This window comes from Oncorhynchus gorbuscha, linkage group LG06 (genome assembly GCF_021184085.1).
Source record: "Oncorhynchus gorbuscha isolate QuinsamMale2020 ecotype Even-year linkage group LG06, OgorEven_v1.0, whole genome shotgun sequence".
NCBI classification, from domain to species: Eukaryota; Metazoa; Chordata; class Actinopteri; order Salmoniformes; family Salmonidae; genus Oncorhynchus; species Oncorhynchus gorbuscha.
The window spans coordinates 32,099,515-32,126,117 of record NC_060178.1 but is presented as its reverse complement, the minus strand read 5'-3'; the positions used below and the strand labels follow the sequence as shown (position 1 = coordinate 32,126,117).

The 26,603-nt window shown below is 41.6% G+C and overlaps 2 protein-coding genes across 8 annotated transcripts in view; both read left to right on the top strand.

Moving 5' to 3' along the window:
• LOC124037838 (palladin-like) overlaps positions 1-26,603 on the top strand; it is a 164,615-nt gene that overhangs the window by 65,441 nt on the left and 72,571 nt on the right. The window lies entirely within an intron of this gene.
• Positions 10,940-13,063, top strand: LOC124037840 (transcription factor AP-1-like). Its single transcript, XM_046352966.1, is given in 2 exon segments — positions 10,940-12,062; positions 12,064-13,063. Coding segments are annotated over 2 exon segments (984 nt in total). The 5' UTR covers positions 10,940-11,361; the 3' UTR covers positions 12,347-13,063.

Below are 26,603 nucleotides of genomic sequence, written 5' to 3'. Positions count from 1 at the left end.
TTGTCAAATACTGGAATAAAGACTCTGTTTTCGTTAAGTCGCTTTTGGGTCCTCGTTCACCAGCATAACACAGAGATGGCAGAAGACAGGGGTTCTCCTCCAGAAAAGAAGTCTGCCATTGCTGAGCTTTTTGGAGAGTTGTTCACGACCCAGGAGGAGGGAACCAAGTCAAAGGTCATAGAGGAGGAGGTGACCAAAGAGTTAATATAACCTCATGTTGCCATGTTAGCAAGGCACTACCTGGCTGTGCCTGGGACCTCTGTCCCTGGCGAGAGGGTTTTCTCCACAGCGGCTGGCATTGTCACAGCAAGACGATCTGTGCTCGCTTCAGATAATGTGGATAGACTAATCTTCTTAAAGACAAACCTGAAAATCTGATCATTTGTAAAAAGAAAATGAAAGTAACCAGTCTCAAGTGATCCTATTTTGTTTAAGGCACTGCTATGTGACTTAATGTTGATATATGCTGCTATGCACTCTTGTTGAAGTTCTGTTTTAAATGAATATTTTATTTCATGTTATAAGGCAGGCACTGCTATTTTTTTGAAGACCCTTTGTTTCCATCTGCTCCTGGGAATTCAAGCTACCCATGTTTACGAAGATAATAAATGGAAAATCTAAATACAAATTACATATTTTTCAGGCATTTATTTTGTTGATGTATCGAAACCGTACCGAACTGTGACACCACTACCGTATTGTACCGAACCGTGAGTTTCGTGAGCCGTTTCACCCCTTATTCTTACATAGGTATTTATTTTTTCCTGGTCGGTGAGGACAGTGTAAAGTGCATCTGTGAATCTTTTGGAGTGGTGTGCGAATTAGTGTGGGTCCACGGTGTCTGGGATGATGGTGTTGATATGAGCCATGATCAGCCTTTCAAAGCATTTCATGGCTATAGATGTGAGTGCTACAGGGCGATAGTCATTTAGGCTACCTTGGCGTTCTTGGGCATGGGGACTATGGTGGTCTGCTTGAAACAAATTGGTATTACAGACCAGGTCAGGGAAAGGTTGAAAATGTCAGTGAAGACACTTGCCAGCTGAGAACACGTCCTGGTTAACCGTCTGGCCCCACGCCATGCAAATGTTATCCTGTTTAAAGGTCTTAATTACATCAGCTATGGAGAGCAAGATCACGCATCTGGAACAGCTGGTGCTCTCATTCATGGTGGTTCATTGTTGCTTGCCTTGAGGTGAACATAGAAGGCATTTAGCTCTTCTGGTAGTATGCGGAGGCAAAAAAATGAAAGCCCTGTGTCTGTGGCCAGGGAGTTAATTGGGCCAGAGTTGCTCTGCTGGGTTTGGCTAATGCAAGCTCAACTATGGGTGTCCGTAAAACTATATAAAACCCACACTGTAAAGGTGCTATCTAGAACCTAAAAGGGTTCTTCGACTGTCCCCATAGGAGAACCCTTTGAAGAACCCTTTTTGTTTCCAGTTAGATTCCTTTTGAGTTCCGTGTAGAACCATTAACACAGAGGGTTCTACGTGGATTATACCTGGAACCAAAAGGGGTTCTACCTGGAACATAAAAAGGGTTCTCCTATGGGGACAGCCGAATAACCTTTTTGGAACCCTTCTTTCTAAGAGTGCACTCACTTCTTTCCCCAGTCTCTGTTGTTCACCTTGTCCCCAGTCTCTGTTGTTCACCTTGTCCCCAGTCTCTGTTGTTCACCTTGTCCCCAGTCTCTGTTGTTCACCTTGTCCCCAGTCTCTGTTGTTCACCTTGTCCCCAGTCTCTGTTGTTCACCTTGTCCCCAGTCTCTGTTGTTCACCTTGTCCCCAGTCTCTGTTGTTCACCTTGTCCCCAGTCTCTGTTGTTCACCTTGTCCCCAGTCTCTGTTGTTCACCTTGTCCCCAGTCTCTGTTGTTCACCTTGTCCCCAGTCTCTGTTGTTCACCTTGTCCCCAGTCTCTGTTGTTCACCTTGTCCCCAGTCTCTGTTGTTCACCTTGTCCCCAGTCTCTGTTGTTCACCTTGTCCCCAGTCTCTGTTGTTCACCTTGTCCCCAGTCTCTGTTGTTCACCTTGTCCCCAGTCTCTGTTGTTCACCTTGTCCCCAGTCTCTGTTGTTCACCTTGTCCCCAGTCTCTGTTATGAGGACGAGGGACTGACTGAGAATGCCTTGTTATTTATGACTGAGGATGTGTAGAGTGCCAAATCGGACAATGTTATAATTATTTAATGGAATTGAATTCACAAGCAGAGCAACTATGAATGGAATGGATTTGTTTTAAGGACATAGCAGATGGATGAATGAGGATGTTTTGTTCCACATTAAATAAAATGGGAAGGTAGTCTGTACTTTGCCAAGAGGACCACCTTAAGGCCCACCTTATCATTAATTCATGTGTTTTAATTCAGAAGAAGACCACTCATGAATAGATGAATGAAGGAAACAAGATACATTTTTCAGAGAACTTCAGTGAAGCACTGAAGCATTTCAAACACAAGCATCTAAGCGACACTGGGTTTGTCTCTAGACATTCCCTGGAGCAAGGGTTATGAAATAAATTAGAGAGAAAGACAGAGACAGAGACAGAGAAAGAATGAGTAAATGAAAGAGAGAGACCAGCCCAGTCCCACTTTTCACGCATCTCAAAGACTTTCTCCATGGTTTATCATCATCCTCATCATCAACAAAAACACTGCGACTGGGTGAAAGCAGTGCACTGACTTACAGTCAACTACTGCTGACATCAAACAGGTTCACCACAGTGATGAGACGGACCATTATCACAACAAACCACAACTGATGCCACAGAGAAATAAAATGACGACACAAATCACTACATCTGAGCTTTTATGGAGCCTTAAACTAGTTGAGATCTCACTAACCCTAAACCCTCGCCAGGACCACATGACTTGGAAGGAAGGTGTTGGGACATGAATCAAACAAACTGCATCAACAATAGCTCCCCCCCTCTTTTTTCTCTCCATAAAGAAAGACAAAAACAGTATAAGATGATACTTTATTGATCCCTGCAGGGGATGTGATTTAAGCAGACAGTATATCAGACACACTCAGTACATAAAGACAACATTACGAGTCGTAAAGAGTCAGTCTGTTAGTGTTTTACGTCCCGGGTCATTCTCTCCAGGTCTAGCGCTAGGGGACTGATTTAAATGTTGCGCCAGGGAACTAATTTAGGTGTGGCGCATTGGAGACGGTAGGTTGTAAAGATGGTGGGGCAAATAGTGACCCAGGCATCGAGAGAGTGTGTGTGTGTGTGTGTGTGTGTGTGTGTGTGTGTGTGTGTGTGTGTGTGTGTGTGTGTGTGTGTGTGTGTGTGTGTGTGTGTGAGCCACGTCAGCGAGGTGGTTGACCCTCACCATTAAAGCAGCAGTGATTTCTATCCAGAGGTTAGGGGACAATGGACTAAACTCCACTAATTACACACACACTGACACAGAGCTAATGGTACACTGGGACTTTAGGAGAGATAGTAGTAAAGTTACTGGATAGAATATACAGTCGTGGCCAAAAGTTTTGAGAATGACACAAATATAAATTTTCACTTTTCGCTGCCTCAGTTTGTATGATGGCAAATTGCATATACTCCAGAATGTTATGAAGAGTGATCAGATAAATTGCAATTAATTGAAAGTCCCTCTTTGCCTTGCAAATGAACTGAATCCCAAAAAAAACATTTCCACTGCTTTTCAACCCTGCCACAAAAGGACCAGCTGACATCATGTCAGTGATTCTCTCGTTAACACAGGTGTGAGTGTTGACGAGGACAAGGCTGGAGATCACTCTGCCATTCGGATTGAGTTTGAATAACAGACTGGAAGCTTCAAAAAGAGAGTGGTGCTTGGAATCATTGTTCTTCCTCTGTCAACCATGGTTACATGCAAGGAAACACGTGCAGTCATAATTTCTTTGCACAAAAAGGACTTCACAGGCAAGGATATTGCTGCCAGTAAGATTGCACCGAAATCAACCATTTATCGGATCATCAAGAACTTCAAGGATAGGGGTTCAATTGTTGTGAAGAAAGCTTCAGGGCGCCCAAGAAAGTCCAGCAAGTGCTAGGACTGTCTCCTAAAGTTGATTCAGCTGCGGGATCGGGGCACCACCAGTACAGAGCTTGCTCAGGAATGGCAGCAGGCAGGTGTGAGTGCATCTGCGCGCACAGTGAGGTGAAGACGTTTGGAGGATGGCCTGGTGTCAAGTAGGGCTGCAAAGAAGCCACTTCTCTCCAGGAAAAACGTCAGGGACAGACTGATATTCTGCAAAAGGTACAGGGATTGGACTGCTGAGGATTGGGGTAAAGTCATTTTCTCTGATGAATCGCCTTTCCGATTGTTTGGGTATCCAGAAAAAAGCTTGTCCGGGGAAGACAAGGTGAGCGCTACCATCAGTCCTGTGTAATGCCAACAGTAAAGCCTCAGCCAAGGGAGTGGGCTCAATCACAATTTTGCCTAAGAACACAGCCATGAATAAATGGTACCAACACATCCTCCGAGAGCAACTTCTCCCAACCGTCCAGGAACAGTTCGGTGACGAACAATGCCTTTTCCAGCATGATGGAGCACCTTGCCATAAGGCAAAAGTGATAACTAAGTAGCTCGGGGAACAAAACATCGATATTTTGGGTCCATGGCCAAGAAACTCCCCAGACATTAATCCCATTGAGAACTTGTGGTCCATCCTCAAGAGGCGGGTGGACAAATAAAAACCCACAAATTCTGACAAACTCCAAGCATTGATTATGCAAGAATGGGCTGCCATCAGTCAGGTTGTGGCCCAGGAGTTAATTGACAGCATGCCAGGGTGGATTGCAGAGGTCTTTAAAAAGAAGGGTCAACACTGCAAATATTGACTCTTTGCATCAACTTCATGTAATTGTCAATAAAAGCCTTTGACACTTGTGAAATGCTTGTAATTAGTCTTCAGTATTCCATAGTAACATCTGGCAAAAAAATATCTAAAGACACTGAAGCAGCAAACTTTGTGGAAATTAATATTTGTGTCATTCTCAAAACTTTTGGCAATGACTGTAGTTATTATTGGGTCTCCCAAGTGGCGCAGCGGTCGAAGGTGCTAGAGGCGTCACTACCGACCCCGGTTTTATCCCAGGCTGTGTCACAACCGGCTGTGATCGGGAGTCCAATAGGGCGGCACACAATTGGCTGGGGGAGGCTTTACATGGCTCATCGCGCTCTAGCTACTCCTTGTGGCAGGCCCCGGTGCCTTCAGATTGACTTCGGTCATCAGTTGAACGGCATTTCCTCCGACACAGTTGTGCACCTGGCTTTCGGATTAAGCGGGCAAGTGTTAAGAAGCGTGGTTTGGCGGGTCATGTTTCAGGGGACGCATGACTTGACCTTCGCATCCTGAGCTCGTTGGGGAGTTACAGCGATGAGATCGAAATTCTGGGTCACGTCTAATGCATTGACACTGGGCCTACTAAAGGATTTCATTATTATGGATAGACTCGTTTTATTGCTATATTTGAGTGTATTATATTCATAGGATGAGTTGCAGTTATCATAAAATACACTTTAAATATTTGGTCTGAAAGAGTGGTGCTGTTGGTTGTAAATGGGTAAAAAAAAAAAAAATTTAAAAGTTACCCAATTCAGGAAAATGAAATCAAAAGTTGTTCATAATTTGTCAATTAATTCTAAATATAGACAGAGACAAATGTCCTAATGCCCCAGACATACAGTAACTTTAATACTGTCCTCTGCATGTGGCACCACTGAAGAGAAGACCACCCAGACCACACGTGTGGTGTTAGAGCTGCTCTACCATGGTCATCTATGACTAAATCCTTTGGGCTGGCTACTTTATTTGGCTAAAGAAACTAGTCTTGTTCACTTGGTGGGTCCCGAGAAAACTCCTAAAGCTTTAGGTGGGCCATACTGTTTAGCTAAAATTGTTTGAAAACCACAGGCAAATATAATCATAGTGTTTTACAGAGTGTCTAGGTAAATAGGTGTCTATGTCTGTGTTTGTGTAGACTACCCTGCCCAGGTATCCTGTTTTGACCATCTCAGCATATAACGTGGGGGATGGGGACCACCAAGAGGACCACCGTCAAGAGGCCACCACCGCACCCTACAACAGGCTACATGACAAACCAAACACACCGCCCATGCACACACACCACCGACTGTGTACCGGTGTGTGATCAGGAGTGTGTCCTTGTTAAAAGTTATTTTATGTTATACCTCAAACGGGAGGTGATTTTCCACAGGTGAATGAATGTGTGCTGTGTGCATGCACAGGCGTGTATCTGGTCACCAGCCTGAAACGCCATGTGAATCAGATTGGGGGTGAGACTGTATGCCAGTTCTTGGGGTCCTCCATTTCCCCTGCTTCTATTCTCCTTATTGGCCAAGTGTCTGTACAATTAATCAAACAAAACGATGTATTTCTGTTGTCTCTTTGTAGATGACATTTATTTGCAGGGGTATTCTAAAACTGAAGATTCTGTTTGGCCCTGGGCATGATAACGTACATCAGAAGGAACAGAGGCATGCCAACTGACATTCAAATCCTGCCAAACCTTATGGGTATTTTCAGTATCTCGACTGAATTATGACACCTAAGACAAATGAAAAACTGAATCTCCACTTCAGGCCTCTCCTACAGAAAGCAATATGGTGTTTTTGTATGTTGTGTTGTACAGTATGTTATGTTTGTTATATATACCATGTCATCTGCAGGTTTCCATCTTTTCATGGATCCCAGGACTTCTGGAAAAGAGTGGTGATTTTTGCTGAGTATACTATCCTGGTTTAAAAAGGCCTGCCCTGGGCTAATACATAAACACCCAATAGTGAATTCACTATGCCTCTCATGGCTCTTCGGACAGACACACCTACACATACAGATACAGATAAAACATCTAATTTGTGATGTGGTGAATTAGAAGATGTCGGTGTAGATAAATGTTTCCTTTTTTACGCCAATTTCCTGCAATTCTACAATTTTCTCCATGGAGCTGAGAGCAATGTTTGCAGTTTTGAAGCTAATTTCCTGCAATTCTATACATTTTACCATGGATAACGCTGTATAAAAAATGCTAACAAAATCAATACTGCAAAATTCATTGTTTTGGGAATTTTCAATTCTCCCTGACTGTCTAGCTTTGTGGGGGTTTTAATTTATTTTAGTTCTCAAAGATTATAAAATATATATATAGGTCTATTATCTTTTCTACATAATTTATATCTGTTTTTAATCATTAAAGTTTACACAGAAAGCATTTTTACATCCCGTAAATGTATTTTAATATCTACACAGTACCAGTCAAAAGTTTGGACACACCTACTCATTCAAGGGGTTTTCTTTATTTTTACTATTTTCGACATTGTAGAATAATAGTGAAGACATCAAAACTATGTAACACATATGGAATCATGTAGTAACAAATAAAGTGTTAAACAAATCAAAATAGATTTTATATTTGAGATTCTTCAAAGTAGCCACTCTTTTCATTGATAAAAGCTTGCACACTCTTGGCATTCTCTCAACCAGCTTCATGAAGTAGTCACCTGGAATGCATTTCAATTAATTAGGTTTTCCTTGTTAGAAGTTAATTTATGGAATTTCTTCATTCTTAATGCATTTAAGCCAATCAGTTGTGTTGTGACAAGGTAGGGGTGGTATACAGAAGATCAGGCCTTCATGGTCGAATTGCTGCAAATAAACCAATACTAAAGGTCACCAATAATAAGAAGAGACTTGCTTTGTCTCTTTGTGAGACACAGAGAAGGTGAACCAATGATCTCTGCATGTGTGGTTCCCACCATGAAGCATGGAAGAGGTGTGATCGGGTGGGGGTGCTTGCTGGTGACACTGTCAATGATTTATTTTGAATTCAAGACACACTTAACCAGCATGGCTACCACAGCGTTCTGCAGCGATACGCCATCCCATCTGGTTTGCGCTTAGTGGGACTATCAGTTGATTTTCAACAGGACAATGACTCAACACACCTCCAGGCTGTGTAAGGGATATTTGACCAAGAATGAGAGTGATTGAGTGCAGCATCAGATGACCTGGCCTCCACAACCACACAACTTCAACCCAAATGAGATTGTTTGGGATGAGTTGGAACGCAGAGTGAAGGAAAAGCAGCCAACAAGTGTTCAGCATATGTGGGAACACCTTCAAGACTGTTGCAAAATCATTCCAGGTTAAGCTGGTTGAGAGCATGCCAAGAGTGTGCAAAGCTGGCATCAAGGCAAAGGGTGGCTACTTTGAAGGATCTCAAATCTAAAATATATTTTTATTTGTTTAACACTTTTTTGGTTACTACATAATTCCATATGTTATTTCATAGTTTTGATGTCTTCACTGTTATTATTAAATGTAGAACATAGTACACATAAAGAAAAACCCTTGAATGAGTAGATGTGTCCAAACTTTTAATTGGTACTGTATATTTATTTATTTATTTTACACCGTTCAGATTAAGGGCTGAAAAAAAACACCCAAGGATTACAATGGCAGAAAATTCCTTGAAACCCTAACTGTTGTCATAACTCTAATCCTAGCTTCTTGTCCACAACAGGGTCGAGCCAGGATGTGGACAAGAAGTTAGGGTTAGTGTAATGGCTAGGGTAAAGGTTGAGCCAAGATGTTGGGATGATGTGAGAGTTAGGGTTAATGTCAGGTTTAGGAAGGGTTCAGTTTATGTAAAGGTAGGGTTTAGGGTTGAGTCTAAGGTGAGGTTGAGCTGGAATGTGTATTTAAAGCTATAATTAGGATTGGGGAAATCATCCCCCCATTGTAATGGAATATATTAAATTAATCATCATGTCTGTGACGCCTATATCTGGTTACAGTATCAATATTGTGACAGTAATCTTGAAATATTGATCATTTATTTGACCGAGACGCGCACGGATAGAAAGACGCATCAATCTCAGCTAAAGAATCCGAGCAAGCGAAACAGCGCCCCTCTGTCTCAAAAGGAGTATGGCATGTCATACTTTTTCTGGTCAGACAGAATCAGATACATGGGCTACATATAGCAAGACGTAAGGGCGCTGTTTCACTCGCAAGTTTCAGCAGAGAGGAAGAGGCGAAGCGAGAGGGCTCACTCTGTGAGAATCTGTCCTGAATAAGGCCACTGGGTTTCTATGGTCAGAATATGCAGACCTAAGTTTGTCGTTAGCATTCCCGCCTTTAGGACAATGACTCGCATTGTTAGGGCGGAGACATGAGCATCTCGTCATTATATAAGAGATCTCTGGTTTCAGCCACTTGCAAATTACAAAATAAAGTTGGCGTGCACGGTGCACTGCACGGATGCTGGAATCTCCTAAAGTAAATTTATGTTTTGCCAAAATTATATAATTACTCCTGTATAAATAAATAAAAAATACTTTAACAGAGAGCTTGACTTTTCCACAGATGGTCAGTAGCTTCTTTAAAAAAAATAGCTGTGGATTGTTTCAAATCACAAATGCATAGGCCTATGCGTATTTGGGAAGCAAGTCATTTGGGCAGCGCGCGTGGCAATAGGCCTAGCTGATTATTGAGACGGGGCTGTCAGTGAAAAGTCTAAAATGAGTGAAGATAATGTGTCTTGAGTATAATTAATGTTGAGACAAGATGTAGGGGGGGGGTGGGGGCGAAGATATGGCCGTCTCTCCAGAATGCTTGCACTCAGCTCTCCGGAATGTGCTCAGCTGTCTCCCGCCAACTCTTGCACATACATTGTTTCATTGTTTTTCATAACCATAATTTAGTAGTTGTGTCAATATAGTTGAGGGACAGGTGAGCCTGACGTGATACAATGCTGCACTTCACTAGTGATAGCTCGAGTCCAGACAGATAGAAAAGGCAGACAGGCACTGTAGAGAGATTAATGCAATTGAAAGAACCATCCTTTTAAATCAGGATATGTTATAATATTTTTATTTGCCGGCTTTAGGTCTATGTATTTTACTTAGTTGACATTAGAAGTTAAAGGCCTACTGCTGCACTGGCCTATATGCGATCTCTGAGTTCATTGCGCTCATTTCTTTAGCCACCAATGGATCAAGGTGTATCAATGTGTCCATATGGCAGAGGCTGGTGCACTTTCTTGCATTAGGTGAATTTTAACTTTAAGATTCGTATAATTTCAATTCAGATTTTTATGATTAAGCACATGACAATACTTTTGAGAAAGGAAAGCCTTATTTTTTAAATGAAACTATTCCATGAAAATGCGCATCTAGAAATAATCATAACAGGCACGCAGATAGGTGGAAATGGTAGGAAAAATTGTAAGCTTCCCCAAACTTGAAATTCACGAGCTGCCTATGGTCTTAATTATAGCACCCATTAACAAAATTATTGCACATAGGAGGTCCCGTGAATTAAAACGTCCCGCCTATAGAAATCAAATGCCCGTCCAACTGATGAGTTCTGGTGCCGGCCCTGGGCTATTCATTCAATCAAACAAACAATGACATTCATCTAGACAATTTTTCAAACACATTATGTGTATGGATCATAAAACAGTAGCCAATTATCTCTGGACTGATCATGCAACGTTTCTGGAGGCAGAGGAAGTCGGTCTAGCAGAAATTCATTTGAATCTCAATTCAAAACATTCATTTTCTGTGGAATAATATGCTACATAATGCAGCATAGACCTATACATTTAAATTGGATAACATGAATCTAAAAATTGAGAGTACACAGTCGTATCCCGCAACTACAATCTTGAAGCGGAGTGCTAAACCAGGAACCAGATATTCAAAAACAATACGTCATCCCACAATGCACCGCGCTTCATCTCCTCACTCTATTACCTCATCCCATCAGCCACCGCGAGACTGAGAATCTTCTGGGTGGTCGTCTAGGCAACACGCCTGATCTGAAACATTAGAGAACGCCCTGCAAATCGCCAGTAGCCAATGGGAGAGTGCGCAGGTGACATCATGTCTATTTTTAGAGACGGAGGCTGCAGATAAGCTTTGCCTCCACGCTGGAAGAGTCAGTATACACACAGAGCCAGAGTGGTGTACTGTGAACAGGGGAGCTGTAGCGAGTTATAGCACCTAGAGCGTCTCATTCTGAGACCGTTTAAAACGGTGAACAAAAGTGAAAGAAGGACTTTGAAGAATGTACACATCGTTCTGAAAATAGCGCTGCAGCTGAATATTGTATTTGTTTGCGCGGTAGGCTACAAGCAGGAGTGCAAGTTGTTACATTTGTGTAGCGGCACGCTTCTATTCCAGAAACTCTTGTTTCGGCTTCGGAGGTTATGAGGATTTCCCGACCTAGTAAGAAACTTTTCTCCGAGTTGTACAACTGAAAGAAGGAGAGAGGGCAGAAACATACTTCTCTGTCAGTGTGAGTAGCCTACGAGAGAACTTTCTAACATAGTTTTTGGTTTATATTCTATGTCTAGAAAGATGGAAACTACCTTCTATGATGACTCGCTCAACTCTTTCTCCCAGCATGAGAAACCGGACTACGGATACAACCCCAAAGCACTGAAACACAGCATGACACTGAACCTGGCCGACCCAACCAGCACACTCAAACCTCACCTCCGGGCTAAAGCCAGCGACATCCTCACCTCCCCTGACGTGCAGCTCCTCAAACTGGCCTCCCCAGAGTTGGAGCGGCTCATCATCCAGTCTAGCAACGGCCTGATCACCACCACACCTACCCCGACGCAGTTCCTCTGCCCAAGGAACGTAACCGATGAGCAGGAGGGCTTTGCCGAGGGATTTGTTAGAGCACTGGCGGAGCTCCATCATCAACACGTCTTGCCCAATGCACCTGGGGTCCCAGTCACATCCGCTGGGCAGACAAGTATCAACAACCAAACAATACTCCCACCTGTTTCCGCCTTGACCGGGAGCAGTGTTTATAACAACAACATGACCATGCGCTCTGAGTCGCCTGTGTACGAAGACCTGAACACGTTCACCCCGGCTATCACCACCAACTCAGCCCTGGGTTACACCACCTCAGCCCCAGCTATGAGCTTTCCCTCTGACCCGCCACAGCTGCCAGTCTATGGGCAGCAGTCTCACCCCCACCCCAGGCTCACTGCCCTGAAAGAGGAGCCCCAGACGGTGCCTGAGATGCCTGGGGACACCCCCTCTCTCCCCTATCGATATGGAGAATCAGGAGAGGATCAAAGCCGAGAGGAAGCGCATGAGGAACCGCGTCGCCGCCTCCAAGTGCAGGAAGCGGAAGCTGGAGCGCATCTCCCGGCTGGAGGACAAGGTGAAGAACCTGAAGACTCAGAACTCCGACCTGGCTTCCACAGCGAACATGCTGAGGGAACAGGTCGCCCAGCTCAAACAGAAGGTGATGAACCATGTCAACAGCGGCTGTCAACTCATGCTTACGCAGCAGCTCCAGACCTTCTGAGGAGGAAAGGACACTTGGAGAAGAATAGAAAGATTTTGAACGAAAAGGACAAATCGTTTATAATTAATTGTCTGGCTGTGTCTTCGTGGCATTGTGACAGGGTGAACGGGACAGTAACAGCACGAGACTGGCAGGAGGGGACCGAGGCTGGTTGCCTCTTACTAGGTGCCTCGCAGGACACTGTTGCACGGAGGAGTTGGGGCTCGGGACAGAGCAGAGCGCGCGATAAACAACGCTGGTGCACTAGAGAGAAAGAAACAACAACAAATAGGACAAATGGATGTTTTGGTTCGTGTTTTTAATTGACTTGAAATTTGTTGGCTTTGACAAAGCTGTGCTTTTACGCATTGACCTTCTGTGTAATTCAGTATTAGAAGAAAGTCAAAGTGCAGTAGAGAATTTAAAACTGCCTGGAGCCAACGGAGAGGGTGTGTACTCTAAACAGATTACAAAAAGCTGCCCAACTTCTGACTTACAATGTACTTTTTATTCTTAGTTATATTGAGTTAGAACAAACATTTCAAGAGTTAATTGTTTTTTTTTCAAATGTTTTTTAATGGGGTTCAATGTTATTATCTGTATATAAGATCAACCTGGAGTACTTACATTTACTATTTGTAAAAAAATAAATACAAATACAGTATCAGTTTGTTCATTTTATGAGCACTTCAGAAACAAATAGATATTTAAGAAATGTAATAAACAATCTGAACTGAATACAATGCCTCTTGTGTTCTCTGTGCGTGCATGTGTGAGTGGGTGTGTGTGCACTAAAACACTTCCAACATCTTGAGAGCAGCCAGTTCTCTGTACCTGAAGGGAGTGCCTTATTGATCCTGAGGATATTGATTGAGTTTCATTCGTGATTGAGTCAATGGCCCTTCTAGCTCACTACATCGCACTATTTAGAAACTGCTGTTCCAGGGTCAGTTGTGTAGTCATCCCCTAATGGTTAAAATGGCCCTCCAGTCTCCTTTTCACCTCATTCAACACCTAATTATACTTAACAAAAGGCACATCTCAGTAGGTGGTCAAGAAGGTAAGACATTGCACAAGTAGGCGGAGGGCTTTCTTTTGTTCCCTATTTCTCTATTCCTCAAGCAAGGGGGAGGCTGACATCACAGATTCCCATCAGACCAAATCATTGAATGCCCAACTTGAAGTTTGCAGTTGTGTAAAAAAAAAAAACTTTTACTCAAACCATATACTTGTACTTTACTGTATACTTGGAATATTGCTTTTCAACAGTAAAAAAAAAGAAATTGCTGAAGAAAGTCTTTATGGTAAGGATTTGCACTTGAGTATTCTGAAGTCTGGGTCAACCTGTACAGCAGGGATGTAGGCCTGTAGTGTATATAATGCAACATTAGATGCCTCCACCCTATGCCTCATGTCCACTTGAGTCTCGCCATCTAACAAGGTAAAACTAACACAGATACTGTATGTTGTAAAGTGGCCTACATTCACAGGCCTCAAGGGCATGCTTTACACACTGCTATGACTCAGGAAACTATAAAGTCAATTATTATTGGATTACTCAATCATGATAATTTATAAGTTATTTATAAAGTACTTTTTAATGAATTTCAGCCAAAGTGTTCAGTAAGTTCATAGCACAGCTGAACTGTGTATTGTGTCTACTTAACTTCCTGTTACTCCCCCCCCTCATCAACACAAGAGCAATAAACAACAGGAGGAAACATGCTATCTAATGTAATCAAACTTGAGTAAAAGCCTATGGCTACATTGTATCCAGACATGTTATATTGAGGTGTGGGCACTGGGCAGAGTCATCACATCATAATAACTAAGAGCATAATCATAACATTTGATTAACTATTCAGCTAGTCAAAATGAGGATTTTTATGGTCAGGGACGGCCAATGAGCACCTGCTAATACAGAAACTGTAACGAAAACGTGCACCTACAGCAGAATGTCTGATTTCCTGTAGGACTCTGAAATATTCTCTAGAGGGCGACATTATCCATGAGATGAGCCATCGTTGAAACCTCAAGCTCTCCAGGGGCCAGGCTCTAGTTTATTACTGGTGGTCAAAAAGACCATGTTCAGGAGGACAATACAGAACTTAAAAAATGACGTTTATATTACAAAAGTGCTCATAGAGGAACATAATCTGATGCCCAAGAAACAAGTAGTTGTTCGCTACTTAAAATATATGTTCCCTGTAATTAGAACTATATAGAAGACACAATATTGGCACAATGTACAACAAATATATTGCAATGTAGGTCAAACTCAGATCTTAAAACCCATGTAAAAAATACAGTCACTGTTCAGAGTTTATTATGTAGGCTACTTAAAAATCTAATTGAGAAAGAACCACTGAGAACAGTCTTCTGGAAGAACATTGATCCTGTATTTTAATTAGATAACACAGACATAATAATTTACACAATATTCAAGTGGGTCAGAGTCTCAAACAGATTTCTATCAGTGTGCAAACCTGCTTTGATCTGAATGTCTTAACTTTGCAAAACATGACATCATACCGGAACCTATCTGACCATATAAGGACAGAAAAAGGTCGGAAGACCCTACGTCATCTCACCTGAGACTCGCGGTTTTACCGGAAGTGGAGCTCGCTCACTAATCTTTGGCAATTGACAGACCAAAGCACTTCTACTCAGAAGCGTGCGCTGTACTTGAATCAGCGTTCACTGCCCGTTGTCCTCCAAGGTTGTTTGTTTGTTCAAAGAAAAATAACTTAAGATCTTGCCAAAACAGTAGCTCTAATCATTGTGATACATGGTGCCATGATATAATGCAATATTCAGCAGAATAAAATATAGTCTGCATAGCCACTGTATAGACTCAAACCATATTTAAAACGATGGGCTCTATTTTAACAAACCTAACACAATGGTAAACCTCAGCACAGGTGTTAGCGTTATATGTTCAGGGGTGTGTCAGAAACATTTTGCCAATCTTCACTATCACAATTATTGGTGCACTTGCTGGCGTTGTCGCGAAAGGGCTTGTTTTCGATGACTAACAAGTTGTGGGTGTCTCTAGGCTTGGCTCATCCATATGTGGTTGCTTCAATTTGTGTATTTATGCTATTTTATGTATTGCCTTGGCATCAATTCCAATGTTAGTCCTTTATAGTTTGCTAAATGGCATACAGAAACGAAATAACAAAATGTTGATATATCTTTGCTAAATGAGTTAACTTGAACCCATTTGCAGTCCACATTGGCATGTCCATGCTCAGCCATAATGCAATTTACAGTAGGCCTAGCCCTTATATCAGTGTGAATGATATTGAAGTCATATATTACTTTGAACAAACATTGTTAATAAGCAAGATTAATTAATGATAAGGCCTAAAAGGAGAACGAAGACAACAAAACGGCACGCATTGCTGTTGAACCAGCCTTCGTTATAGTAGGCCCAACGGGAAGGTTTGGGTTTTGAACATATGAAAAGGAAAACAAGCAATTGTTACAGGTTACAGATAACTTCTAAATACTCGGTTCACCCGTATTCACCGAAGATCTCATCTCTCGTTTCATGATGGGCATGGACACGTAGCCTACTGTACATCATGGAGTTTTTTTTGTGTTTTTTTTTTGCAAACGTCCAAAAGAGGACCTGGCTAAAATAATGAGGGCCTGCCCACAACGCACAAACAAAAAGGGAATCACTGTTTCCTCTCAAACGTTATATTCGAAGCTTCGGTGATTAAGATTTATTTCCAAGCGGTCTCGGGAGCCAAACCCTTTATCGAAATTCTTGACTTCACGATTGCATTGGGCAGGACAAAAAAAAGCCTTCATTCAGAGGAGGCTATGCGTGTTTGTTAACCAAATAAAACGAAATGGGGAAAAAACTTTCGTTTTTTAATGTTTCTAAATACAAAGTATACAGGCACCAAAAGCACATTAGGCTACTCTTGTTCCATGCGCATATGGACAGTGTGCGTCACAGCTGGATGTCAAAATTCATGCCACAACCAACTGCTTTACCGCTAAAATCAGCTTTTGGTTGGTCTTATATATCCCTATCAGCGCTGCCTGAAATTACAATTTTGGATCATGTTTTTAAGGACACACATAAAATACTTCAACTGTCGCATCTGAGCTGAAATAAGACAGGTAAATGTCCGAAACTGGCATTAGGCTGGAAAATGCCAGTGCGCCAGTTACAACAAGCTGAAAACGGCGTTTTACACTAGCGCCACCTTACCGCTAGCCAAAAATAGAGCCCTATATGTTTTAGGTTATATCTTGGATGGTCCATCCTTGCATCCATAGCTCTGCCTATGAATTGGAAAGTGGTTACATTTCTCCAGACCCACCAAAACATAGGCGAGAACCGCTTTATTATTGTTTAACTTCTTCCACCCATGTTTGATGCTAACCGAACCAGTACTGTACCAGCGAATGAAAGACTATATGGGGGGCATGAACGAGAGGGTACGGGACACATGGATACCGCTGATTGGCTAACTATTGGAGAGTGACAAGCAATGATTGGACAAGAGTATGCAAGACACTGTTACTCAAACTATTCCTCAAGCGGTGAGTACTATAAAGACAGCAAAAGATTGAAGATTAGAAAGGAGGAAAAACTCTCTCCCTCAGATGGTAAAACAGGAGCCTAGAACTACACAACTCAAACCAGGAATCATATTTGAAGCCGCAGAGACAGGAAAGCTCTTGCTATTGGAGGACCTTTTAAACACCACCAACGTCAATGCCATACATTTAGCCAATGGGACACTGTTACAAGTTGCTACCAAACACGGGCAGCTATCAATCATCAAGCTCCTCTTCCGCTGTGGGGCCATGCTGGACGTGAGGGACGGCGAGGGTTGGACACCCCTGCACAGGGCAGCCTTCAGGGGCTAAGGTAGCCAGGGCCCTAATCAAGGCTGGGGCCCCCATCTACGCCCTGGATAAACACTCTATGACTGCCCTCCACCTGGCTACCAAGAATGACCACCTTAGTATAGACAGAGCCCTAGTGGAGGAAGAGAGAAGGAACCAGCAAGAGCTCAAAAAATCTGACCTAGACTCAAGGGTCATTCCTCCATCTTGCAGCCAGGGAAGATGACTAGAAGCTGGTTGAGGTACTCCTCCAGAGTGGGGCCCCTGTGGATAACCATAAGATAACGCCCTATTCCATGTGGTCAGCCGAGGATTTGAGAGAAACACAACCGTCACCCTTAAGGCAAGAGCCACAGTCGACCACACGATCATAGACACAGCAGTCTAGCTCAATCATGGGTCTATTCTCTGGTGCTTGGTATGTACAGTTTACTACTGTGTTATGTTTTGGTTCTAAAGTGAACCTATTAAAACACATTAGGCTTGTCCAAACAGAACTGAACTTCTGATACTGGTATTATAAACAACAGGGCATGCTCAAGGTGCTCTGAGTGTGTACACCCTGGTTTCTTCTCTGTTCTCTGCTGTGAGGAAGAACCTGGATGGGGTTGTAACTGCTCTGGTGGACAGTGGGGAAGAGGTCAACATGTGTGCACACTCCTGTGCTGATGTCAGCTGACCTGGGACACACTGAGACATTCAGGTAACTGACAATATACTATAAATGTGATGCTTTTTAGAAGTCATTTTTTTGGTGTTTGTTCCTTAATGTTTTACATTTTTCAGAGTGCTAGCTGCCAAACAGTCCAGTGTGGGTGCTACCCTCCCAACCTCTCCTCAGCCCAACACCTGGCTAGCCAGAGTGGGAGTGAGGTCATAACCCAGACCCTGCTGTAGATAGGCTCAGACCAACACCCCAGGGCCTAAAGCCAATGCCAACATAACAAGTCTATTATAGTGGGATTACAGCTAAAAGCAGGAGCTCAGGTATTAAAACATTTCCATTTGATATGAGGACATAATGAAAATGTGTTACTGTATCGCAGTGGCGACCCGTCATTAAGGGCAGAGCCCCACCTGTTTAGCTAAAAATAAATAAATACATACATACATACAAACAGTGGGGCAAAAAAGTATTTAGTCAGCCACCAGTTGTGCAAGTTCTCCCACTTAAAAAGATGAGAGAGGCCAGTCATTTTCATCATAGGTACACTTCAACTATGACAGACATAATTAGAAAAGAAATCCAGAAAATCACATTGTAGGATTTTTAATGAATTTATTTGCAAATTATGGTGGAAAATAAGTATTTGGTCACCTACAAACAAGCAAGATTTCTGGCTCTCACAGACCTGTAACTTCTTCTTTAAGAGGCTCCTCTGTCCTCCACTCGTTACCTGTATTAATGGCACCTGTTTGAACTTGTTATCAGTATAAAGACACCTGTCCACAACCTCAAACAGTCACACTCAAAACTCCACTATGGCCAAGACCAAAGAGCTGTCAAAGGACACCAGAAACAAAATTGTAGACCTGCACCAGGCTGGGAAGACTGAATCTGCAATAGATAAGCAGCTTGGTTTGAAGAAATCAACTGTGGGAGCAATTATTAGGAAATGGAAGACATACAAGACCACTGATAATCTCCCTTGATTTGGGGCTCCACGCAAGATCTCACCCCGTGGGGTCAAAATGATCACAAGAACGGTGAGCAAAAATCTCAGAACCACACAGAGGGACCTAGTGAATGACCTGCAGAGAGCTGGGACCAAAGTAACAAAGCCTACCATCAGTAACACACTACGCCGCCAGGGACTCAAATCCTGCAGTGCCAGACATGTCCCGCTGCTTAAGCCAGTACATGTCCTGGCCCGTCTGAAGTTTTCTAGAGAGCATTTGGATGATCCAGAAGAAGATTGGGAGAATGTCATATGGTCAGATGAAACCAAAATATTACTTTTTGGTAAAAACTCAACTCGTCGTGTTTGGAGGACAAAGAATGCTGAGTTGCATCCAAAGAACACCATACCTACTGTGAAGCATGGGGGTGGAAACATCATGCTTTGGGGCTGTTTTTCTGCAAAGGGACCAGGACGACTGATCTGTGTAAAGGAACAAATAAATGGGGCCATGTATCGTGAGATTTTGAGTGAAAACCTCCTTCCATCAGCAAGGGCATTGAAGATGAAATGTGGCTGGGTCTTTCAGCATGACAATGATCCCGGGCAACGAAGGAGTGGCTTCGTAAGAAGTATTTCAAGGTCCTGGATCTCAACCCCATAGAAAATCTTTGGATGGAGTTGAAAGTCCGTGTTGCTCAGCAACAGCCCCAAAACATCACTGCTCTAGAGGATATCTGCATGGAGGAATGGGCCAAACTACCAGCAACAGAGTGTGAAAACCTTGTGAAGACTTACAGAAAACATTTGACCTCTGTTATATACGCTTTGTTGGCAATGACAAAGTATTGAGAAACTTTTGTTATTGACCAAATACTTATTTTCCACCATAATTTGCAAAAAAATCATTAAAAATCCTACAATGTGATTTTCTCTCTTTTTCTTTTCTTTTTTTCTCATTTTGTCTGTCATAGTTGAAGTGTACCTATGATGAAAATTACAGGCCTCTCATCTTTTTAAGTGGGAGAACTTGCACAATTGGTGGCTGACTAAATACTTTTTTGCCCCACTGTACGTACATACATACATACATACATACATACATACATACATACATACATACATACATACATACATACATACATACATACATACATACATACATACATACATACATACATACATACATACATACATACATACATACATACATACATACATACATACATACATACATACATACATACATACTAGAGGTCGACCGATTAATTAGGGCAGATTTATTTCAAGTTTTTCTAACAATCGGAAATCGGTATTTTTTGACACAGATTTGGCCAATCTTTTTTTTTATACACCTTTCTTTAATCTTTATTTAACTAGGCAAGTCAGTTAAGAACACATTCTTATTTGCAATGACGGCCTAGGAACGGTGGGTTAACTGCCTCGTTCAGGGGCAGAATGACAGATTTTACCTTGTCAGCTCGGGGGATTCAATCTTGCAACCTTTACAGTTAACTAGTCCAGCGCTCTAACCACCTGCCTCTCATTGCACTCTGCACTCCACTCTGTGTTGCATATAATTGATGTGGTGCGGATCGTTGCTCCAATGTGTACCTAACCATAAATATCAATGCCTTTCTTAAAATCAATACACAGAAGTATATATTTTTAAACCTGCATATTTAGCTAAAATAAATCCAGGTTAGCAGGCAATATTAACCAGGTAAAATTGTGTCACTTCTCTTGCGTTCATTGCACGCAGAGTAGGTGCAACAGTTTGTGCCACCTAATTTGCCAGAATTGTACGTAATTCTGACATAACATTGAAGGTTGTGCAATGTAACAAGAATAATTAGACTTAGGGATGCCACCCGTTAGATAAAACACAGAACGGTTCCGTATTTCACTGAAAGAATAAAAGTCTTGTTTTCGAGATGATAGTTTCCGGATTCGACCATATTAATGACCCAAGACTCGTATTTCTGTGTGTTATCATGTTATAATTAAGCCTATGATTTGATAGAGCAGTTTGACTAAGCTATGGTAGGCACCAGGCGGCTCGTAAGCATTCATTCAAACAGCACTTTCGTGCGTTTGCCAGCAGCTGTTTATGACTTCAAGCCTATCAACTCCTGAGATTAGGCTCGTGTAACCGATGTGAAATGGCTAGCAAGTTAGTGGGGTGCGCGCTAATAGCGTTTCAAATGTCACTTGCTCTGAGACTTGGAGTGGTTGTTCCCCTTGCTCTGCATGGGTAACGCTGCTTCGAGGGTGGCTGTTGACGTTGTGTTCCTGGTTTGAGCCCAGGTAGGAGCGAGGAGAGGGATGGAAGCTATACTGTTACACTGGCAATACTAAAGTGTCTATAAGAACATCCAATAGTCAAAGGTATATGAAATACAAATGGTATAGAGAGAAATATTCCTATAATAACTACAACCTAAAACCTCTTACCTGGGAATATTGAAGACTCGTGTTAAAAGGAACCACCAGGTTTCATATGTTCTCATGTTCTGAGCAAGGAACTTAAACGTTAGCTTTCTTACATGGCACATATTGCACTTTTACTTTTTTCTCCAACACTTTGTTTTTGCATTATTTAAACCAAATTGAACATGTTTCATTATTTATTTGAGGCTAAATTGATTTGATTAATGTATTATATTAAGTTAAAATAAGTGTTCATTCAGTATTGTTGTAATTCTCATTATTACAAATAAATACATAAATAAATCGGACGATTAATCTGCTTTTTTTGGTCCTCCAATAATCGGTATCGGCGTTGAAAAATCATAATCAGTCGACCTCTAATACACACACACACACACACACACACAGGGCATTCGGAAAGTATTCAGGCCCCTAGACTTTTCACATTTTGTTACGTTACAGCCTTATTTTGAAATTGATTGAATAGTTTTTTCCCCTCAATCTACACACAATACACCATAATGATAAAGCAAAAAAACGTTTTTTAGACATTTTTGCAAATGTATTCAAATAAAAATACATGAGATTAGTTGCAAAATGAATAGGAAATATAGTCAAGATGTTGACAAGGTTATAAATAATGATTTTTAATTGAACTAATAATTGTCCTTCATTTGTATCAATTACAGCCTTGCAGACCTTTTGCATTCTAGTTGTAAATTTGTTGAGGTAATCTAAAGAGTTTATACCCCATGCTTCCTGAAGCACCTCCCACAAATTGGATTGGCTTGATGGGCACTTCTTACGTACCATACGGTCAAGCAGCTCCCACAACAGCTCAATAGGGTTGAGAGCCGGAGACTGTGCTGGCCACTCCATTATAGACATAATACCAGCTGACCGCTTCTTCCCTAAATAGTTCTTGCATAGTTAAGTGTGCCTTCAATTCTAAATAAATCACTGACAGTGCCACCAGAAAAGCACCCCCACACCATCACACCTCCTCCTCCATGCTTTACAGTGGGAACCACACATGAGGAGATCATCTGTTCACCTACTCTGTGTCTCAAAGACACGGCGGTTTGTACCAACAATCTCATATCTGGACTCATCAGACCAAAGGACAGATTTCCACCGGTCTAATGTCCATTGCTCGTGTTTCTTGGCCCAAGCAAGTCTCTTCTTCTTATTTGTGTCCTTTAGTAGTGGTTCTTTGCAGCAATTCAACCATTAAGGCCTGATTCACGCAGTCTCCTCTGAACAGTTGATGTTGAGATGTGTCTGTTATTTGAACTCTGTTAAGCATTTATTTAGGCTGCAATTTCTGAGGCTGGTAAGTCTAATGAACTTATCGTCTGCAGCAGAGGTAACTCTGGGTCTTCCTTTCCTGTGGTGGTCTTCATGAGAGCCAGTTTCATCATAGCATCATCATGATGCTTTTTGTGACTGCACTTGGAAGAAATTTTCAAAGTTCTTGAAATTTTCTGGATTGACTGACCTTCATGTCTTAAAGTAATGATGGACTGTTTTTTCTCTTTGCATATTTGAGCTGTTATTGCCATAATATGGATTTGGTCTTTTACCAAATAGGGCTATCATCACCCCTACCTTGTTACAACACAATTGATTGGCTCAAACGCATTAGGAAGGAAAGAAATTCCACAAATTAACCTTTAACAAGGCACACCTGTTAATTGAAGTGCATTCCAGGTGACTACCTCATGAAGCAGGTTGAGAGAATGCCAAGAGTGTGCAAGCTGTCAAGTTATTTCTGATTTTATTTTTAATGAGTTTGCAACATTTTCTAAAAACCTATTCACTTTGTATTGTGTGTAGATTGATGAGGAAAAACATTTATTTAATCAATTTTAGAAGGCTGTAAGGTTACAAAATGTGGAAAAAGGGGTCTGAATACTTTCCGAATGCACTTTATATGTATGTTTTGTTGCCTGTTTTTCATGTTATTTTGGCATTAATACCTGTCACATATCAGTTTGCAAACAATGTCAAATATATATATAATTGAGTTAATTATACAAACATGGTCTCTTTTTTTGCTTTCTTGAGTGAGGCAGCTCAAATGTTGTTGTTTCAGCCTAGCTCAGTGCTTTCTGTGGTGGTGGGGCAACCAGTGGAAAATATGGAGCGTAGGGGTTGGTAATGTTCTCTAGTTGCGCTGTGATTGGCTCAGTGTTCTGTCACTCATGGGGACACTACGTCACCCCAAAATCTACGGGAAGAGCTCGAAAATTCAAGCCCATTGGGTGCTGCCATAGAATTACATTAGAAGTGCCAATTCAAGAAGGCTCAAGGTCATTGGCCACAGATAAAATGATGTCAAATCACGTTATATCTACCGTAGCTTTGATTGCACTGATCATGTCAACACCATACTTTCAAATCTTTGCTAGCAAGCTAGACAAGTAGTCATCATCCTTAATCACATCGACAATCTACAAGCAAATCCTTCTCAATCCCTGTCATATGAAGGGAAATATGTGCTCATTGGCCATTGGACATGAACATTACACAACAAGTTGGAAATCGCAAATTCAACATTGAGTGGTTTGGAAGGAATCAGTAGCTAACAGTAATCATTGCAAAGCAATCACTAGCCTGCTATTCAGTGGAGTGGGTGTGTGGTCCGAGTTCGGATTTTCGGGTCTCTTTACCAAGCATAAAATGATAAACATTCAACATTGGCCATGCTGTCAATCCAGCATGTTTTCTGCTGTGTTCAAAACAACTGGAAACTGGGAAATCTCATACTTCAGTGAGTTCAAGACAACTGGGAACTCTGAAAAAAAGACATGTTTTGAACCGTTATCCAACTCGGAATTCCCTTCCAACCTGAAGATCACAGACGTCATGATTTGACCTTATTTTTTATTTTTTTTCTCAGTTGTCTTGAAAGCATCATAGATCCAGAGAATGCCAGACTTTGATGACAAAGTTTGCCCACAAGAAGGACCACCGCACCATCTTCCTTTTCAAGTGAGCACAGTACAACAAGGTGAGTCCAAAAATATATTGTATGCTGCTGCATAAATGATTTAATATGCCATGGAGATATGTAGACTGTAGCTAAGAAAGTAATACTAAGTGTATGTTGTGTAGAAAGCAGTTAGTAGCTCATGTGCCTCACCCTAATACTTTTTTTCCCTTTACCCCCCTTAGCATACTGTTCTGACTTGGTGGTGCACATGTAGCCTACATGTAGCCTATAGCCTGTTTTAGAGATATGTAATCATCGAATATGTGACTGACCGGCTCGATTCGGTCTTGTGTAGCAACATTTTAAATTTTGTTTTTTCCATTTGATAAAAGTAGAGACTCAGCTAGAAAAATTAATGTCATACACTACAGTTGAGGAACAATGGGAAAGTAATTTGGCTTTGAAAGTTGATAAACTTGTAAGCTCACTTTTGAGAAAATGGCCTTTGAATATTTTGGTAACTACTGGAGAACTCTTCTTTGTTTACACCCATTCGGCACACCCTCTTAAGCTTTTGCCCCACCCATCTCTGTAAGGGTTGATCTTAGTGTTCTGTCCTAACAACAGCAGTCAAGCACACAAGCTAACTGGCTAACGTTGACTAGCTTGCTAGCTACTTCCAGACAATGAGAGAACAGCTCACTCTGACCATTTTACTCGCCCTAGCAGAGCTGGTTAGGTTGTTTTTATGTTATCTGGAGCGTGGTGACTGCAACTGTTTTGCTGGCAACAATTTACTTTTTTTGCCCACGTTTACTGACACTGGCCATACTCAACCGGTGTTGAGTGTTCATAAATGTGTCAATTATTCAGCGCTCTGGCACACTCAGATGAGAGTGCTCTGAAATCAGAGTAGATAAACAGAGCAAATTTACCAGCTTCGTCGATTAACAGTTGCAGTGGCATTCTATTGAAATGTTTACTTGCATAGTGTGGTCTTTTGTTAAGACATGTAGCTAGCTAGGTAAACAATGAACCATAATACCAACTCATGACATTACTACCCTGCATGATTATGCAGGTAGCCAACCAACCAGGTTCAATGTTAGCTATCTAACATTAGGCTATAACTAGCAAAGCAATTGGCTCTGATATACAAATAATATTACTACACAGATCATACACGGAATGTTAGCTAGCTGACCTAACAGCAGCAGTCGAGCACCCACGCTAACTGGATAAACGTTGGCTAGCTTGCTAGCAACTTCCAGACACAAATGAGAGAACATCTCACTGAATATATTACTTGCCCTATTGAAATGGAAACTTGCATAGTGGAGTCTTTTGTTAAGACATGTAGCTAGCTAGGTAAACAATGAACCATAATACCAACTCATGACATTACTACCCTGCATGATTATGCAGGTAGCCAACCAACCAGGTTCAATGTTAGCTATCTAACATTAGGCTATAACTAGCAAAGCAATTGGCTCTGACATACAAATAATATTACTACACAGATCATACACGTAACGTTAGCTAGCGAGCCAGCTAACGTTAGCTAGCTAGATAACAAAACACTTTAACTTGAAATGAAAACGACTTTTTCAAAAATGTAATACATGTAAAATGTCATATCAAAATGTGTAACCACGGATGCCATGGTTGCCCTTAGTTTGAAGATGTATTCCAGAGACCGGTGTTTTCACCATCTCCTTAGCTATCATAATCTAATTTCACTGATTTTCAAAACTCGGTCCTCCAGAAAGTGGAGAGCAACACTTATGCAGTTCTACGAGATATATATATAATATATATATATATAATATATATATATATATATATATATACAGACAATTTTGATTTTAAAAAAAGTTTACGTTCAAATGGCTCTCCTGTGAAGTAGTGACACGCGACATACGTCTAGTTTCCTGAAACAAGTCACATTTTGTAAGAGCTTTTATTGTCTGCTTACATAGGGGTGGCAGGTAGCCTACTGGTTAGAGTGTTGGACTAGTAACTGAAAGGTTGCAAGATTGAATCCCCGAGCTGACAAGGTAAAGATCTGCCGTTCTGCCCCTGAACAATACAGTTAACCCACTGTTCCTAGGCCGTCATTGAAAATAAATAGAAATTATTAACTGACTTGCCTAGTTAAATAAAAATAAATATGCCCCCTTTATTTATCCTACGGTTCTGATTGGTGTACATGGAGAATATTTTAAGAGCGGCCCATGTTCTGAATTCTGTTGCTGTATATTTCAAAAGTGCTGAACAAATAGTTATATTGACTACGTCTGTGCTAGCTCGCTCAAGAATGTCTTAATCGAAAATACAGAGTGCCTCTTATCCACCTCTCGTCCCCTTATGTACACCTCAAATGTCAGTAGAAATGCAATTTGTTTAAGCAAGTCAGCCCTAT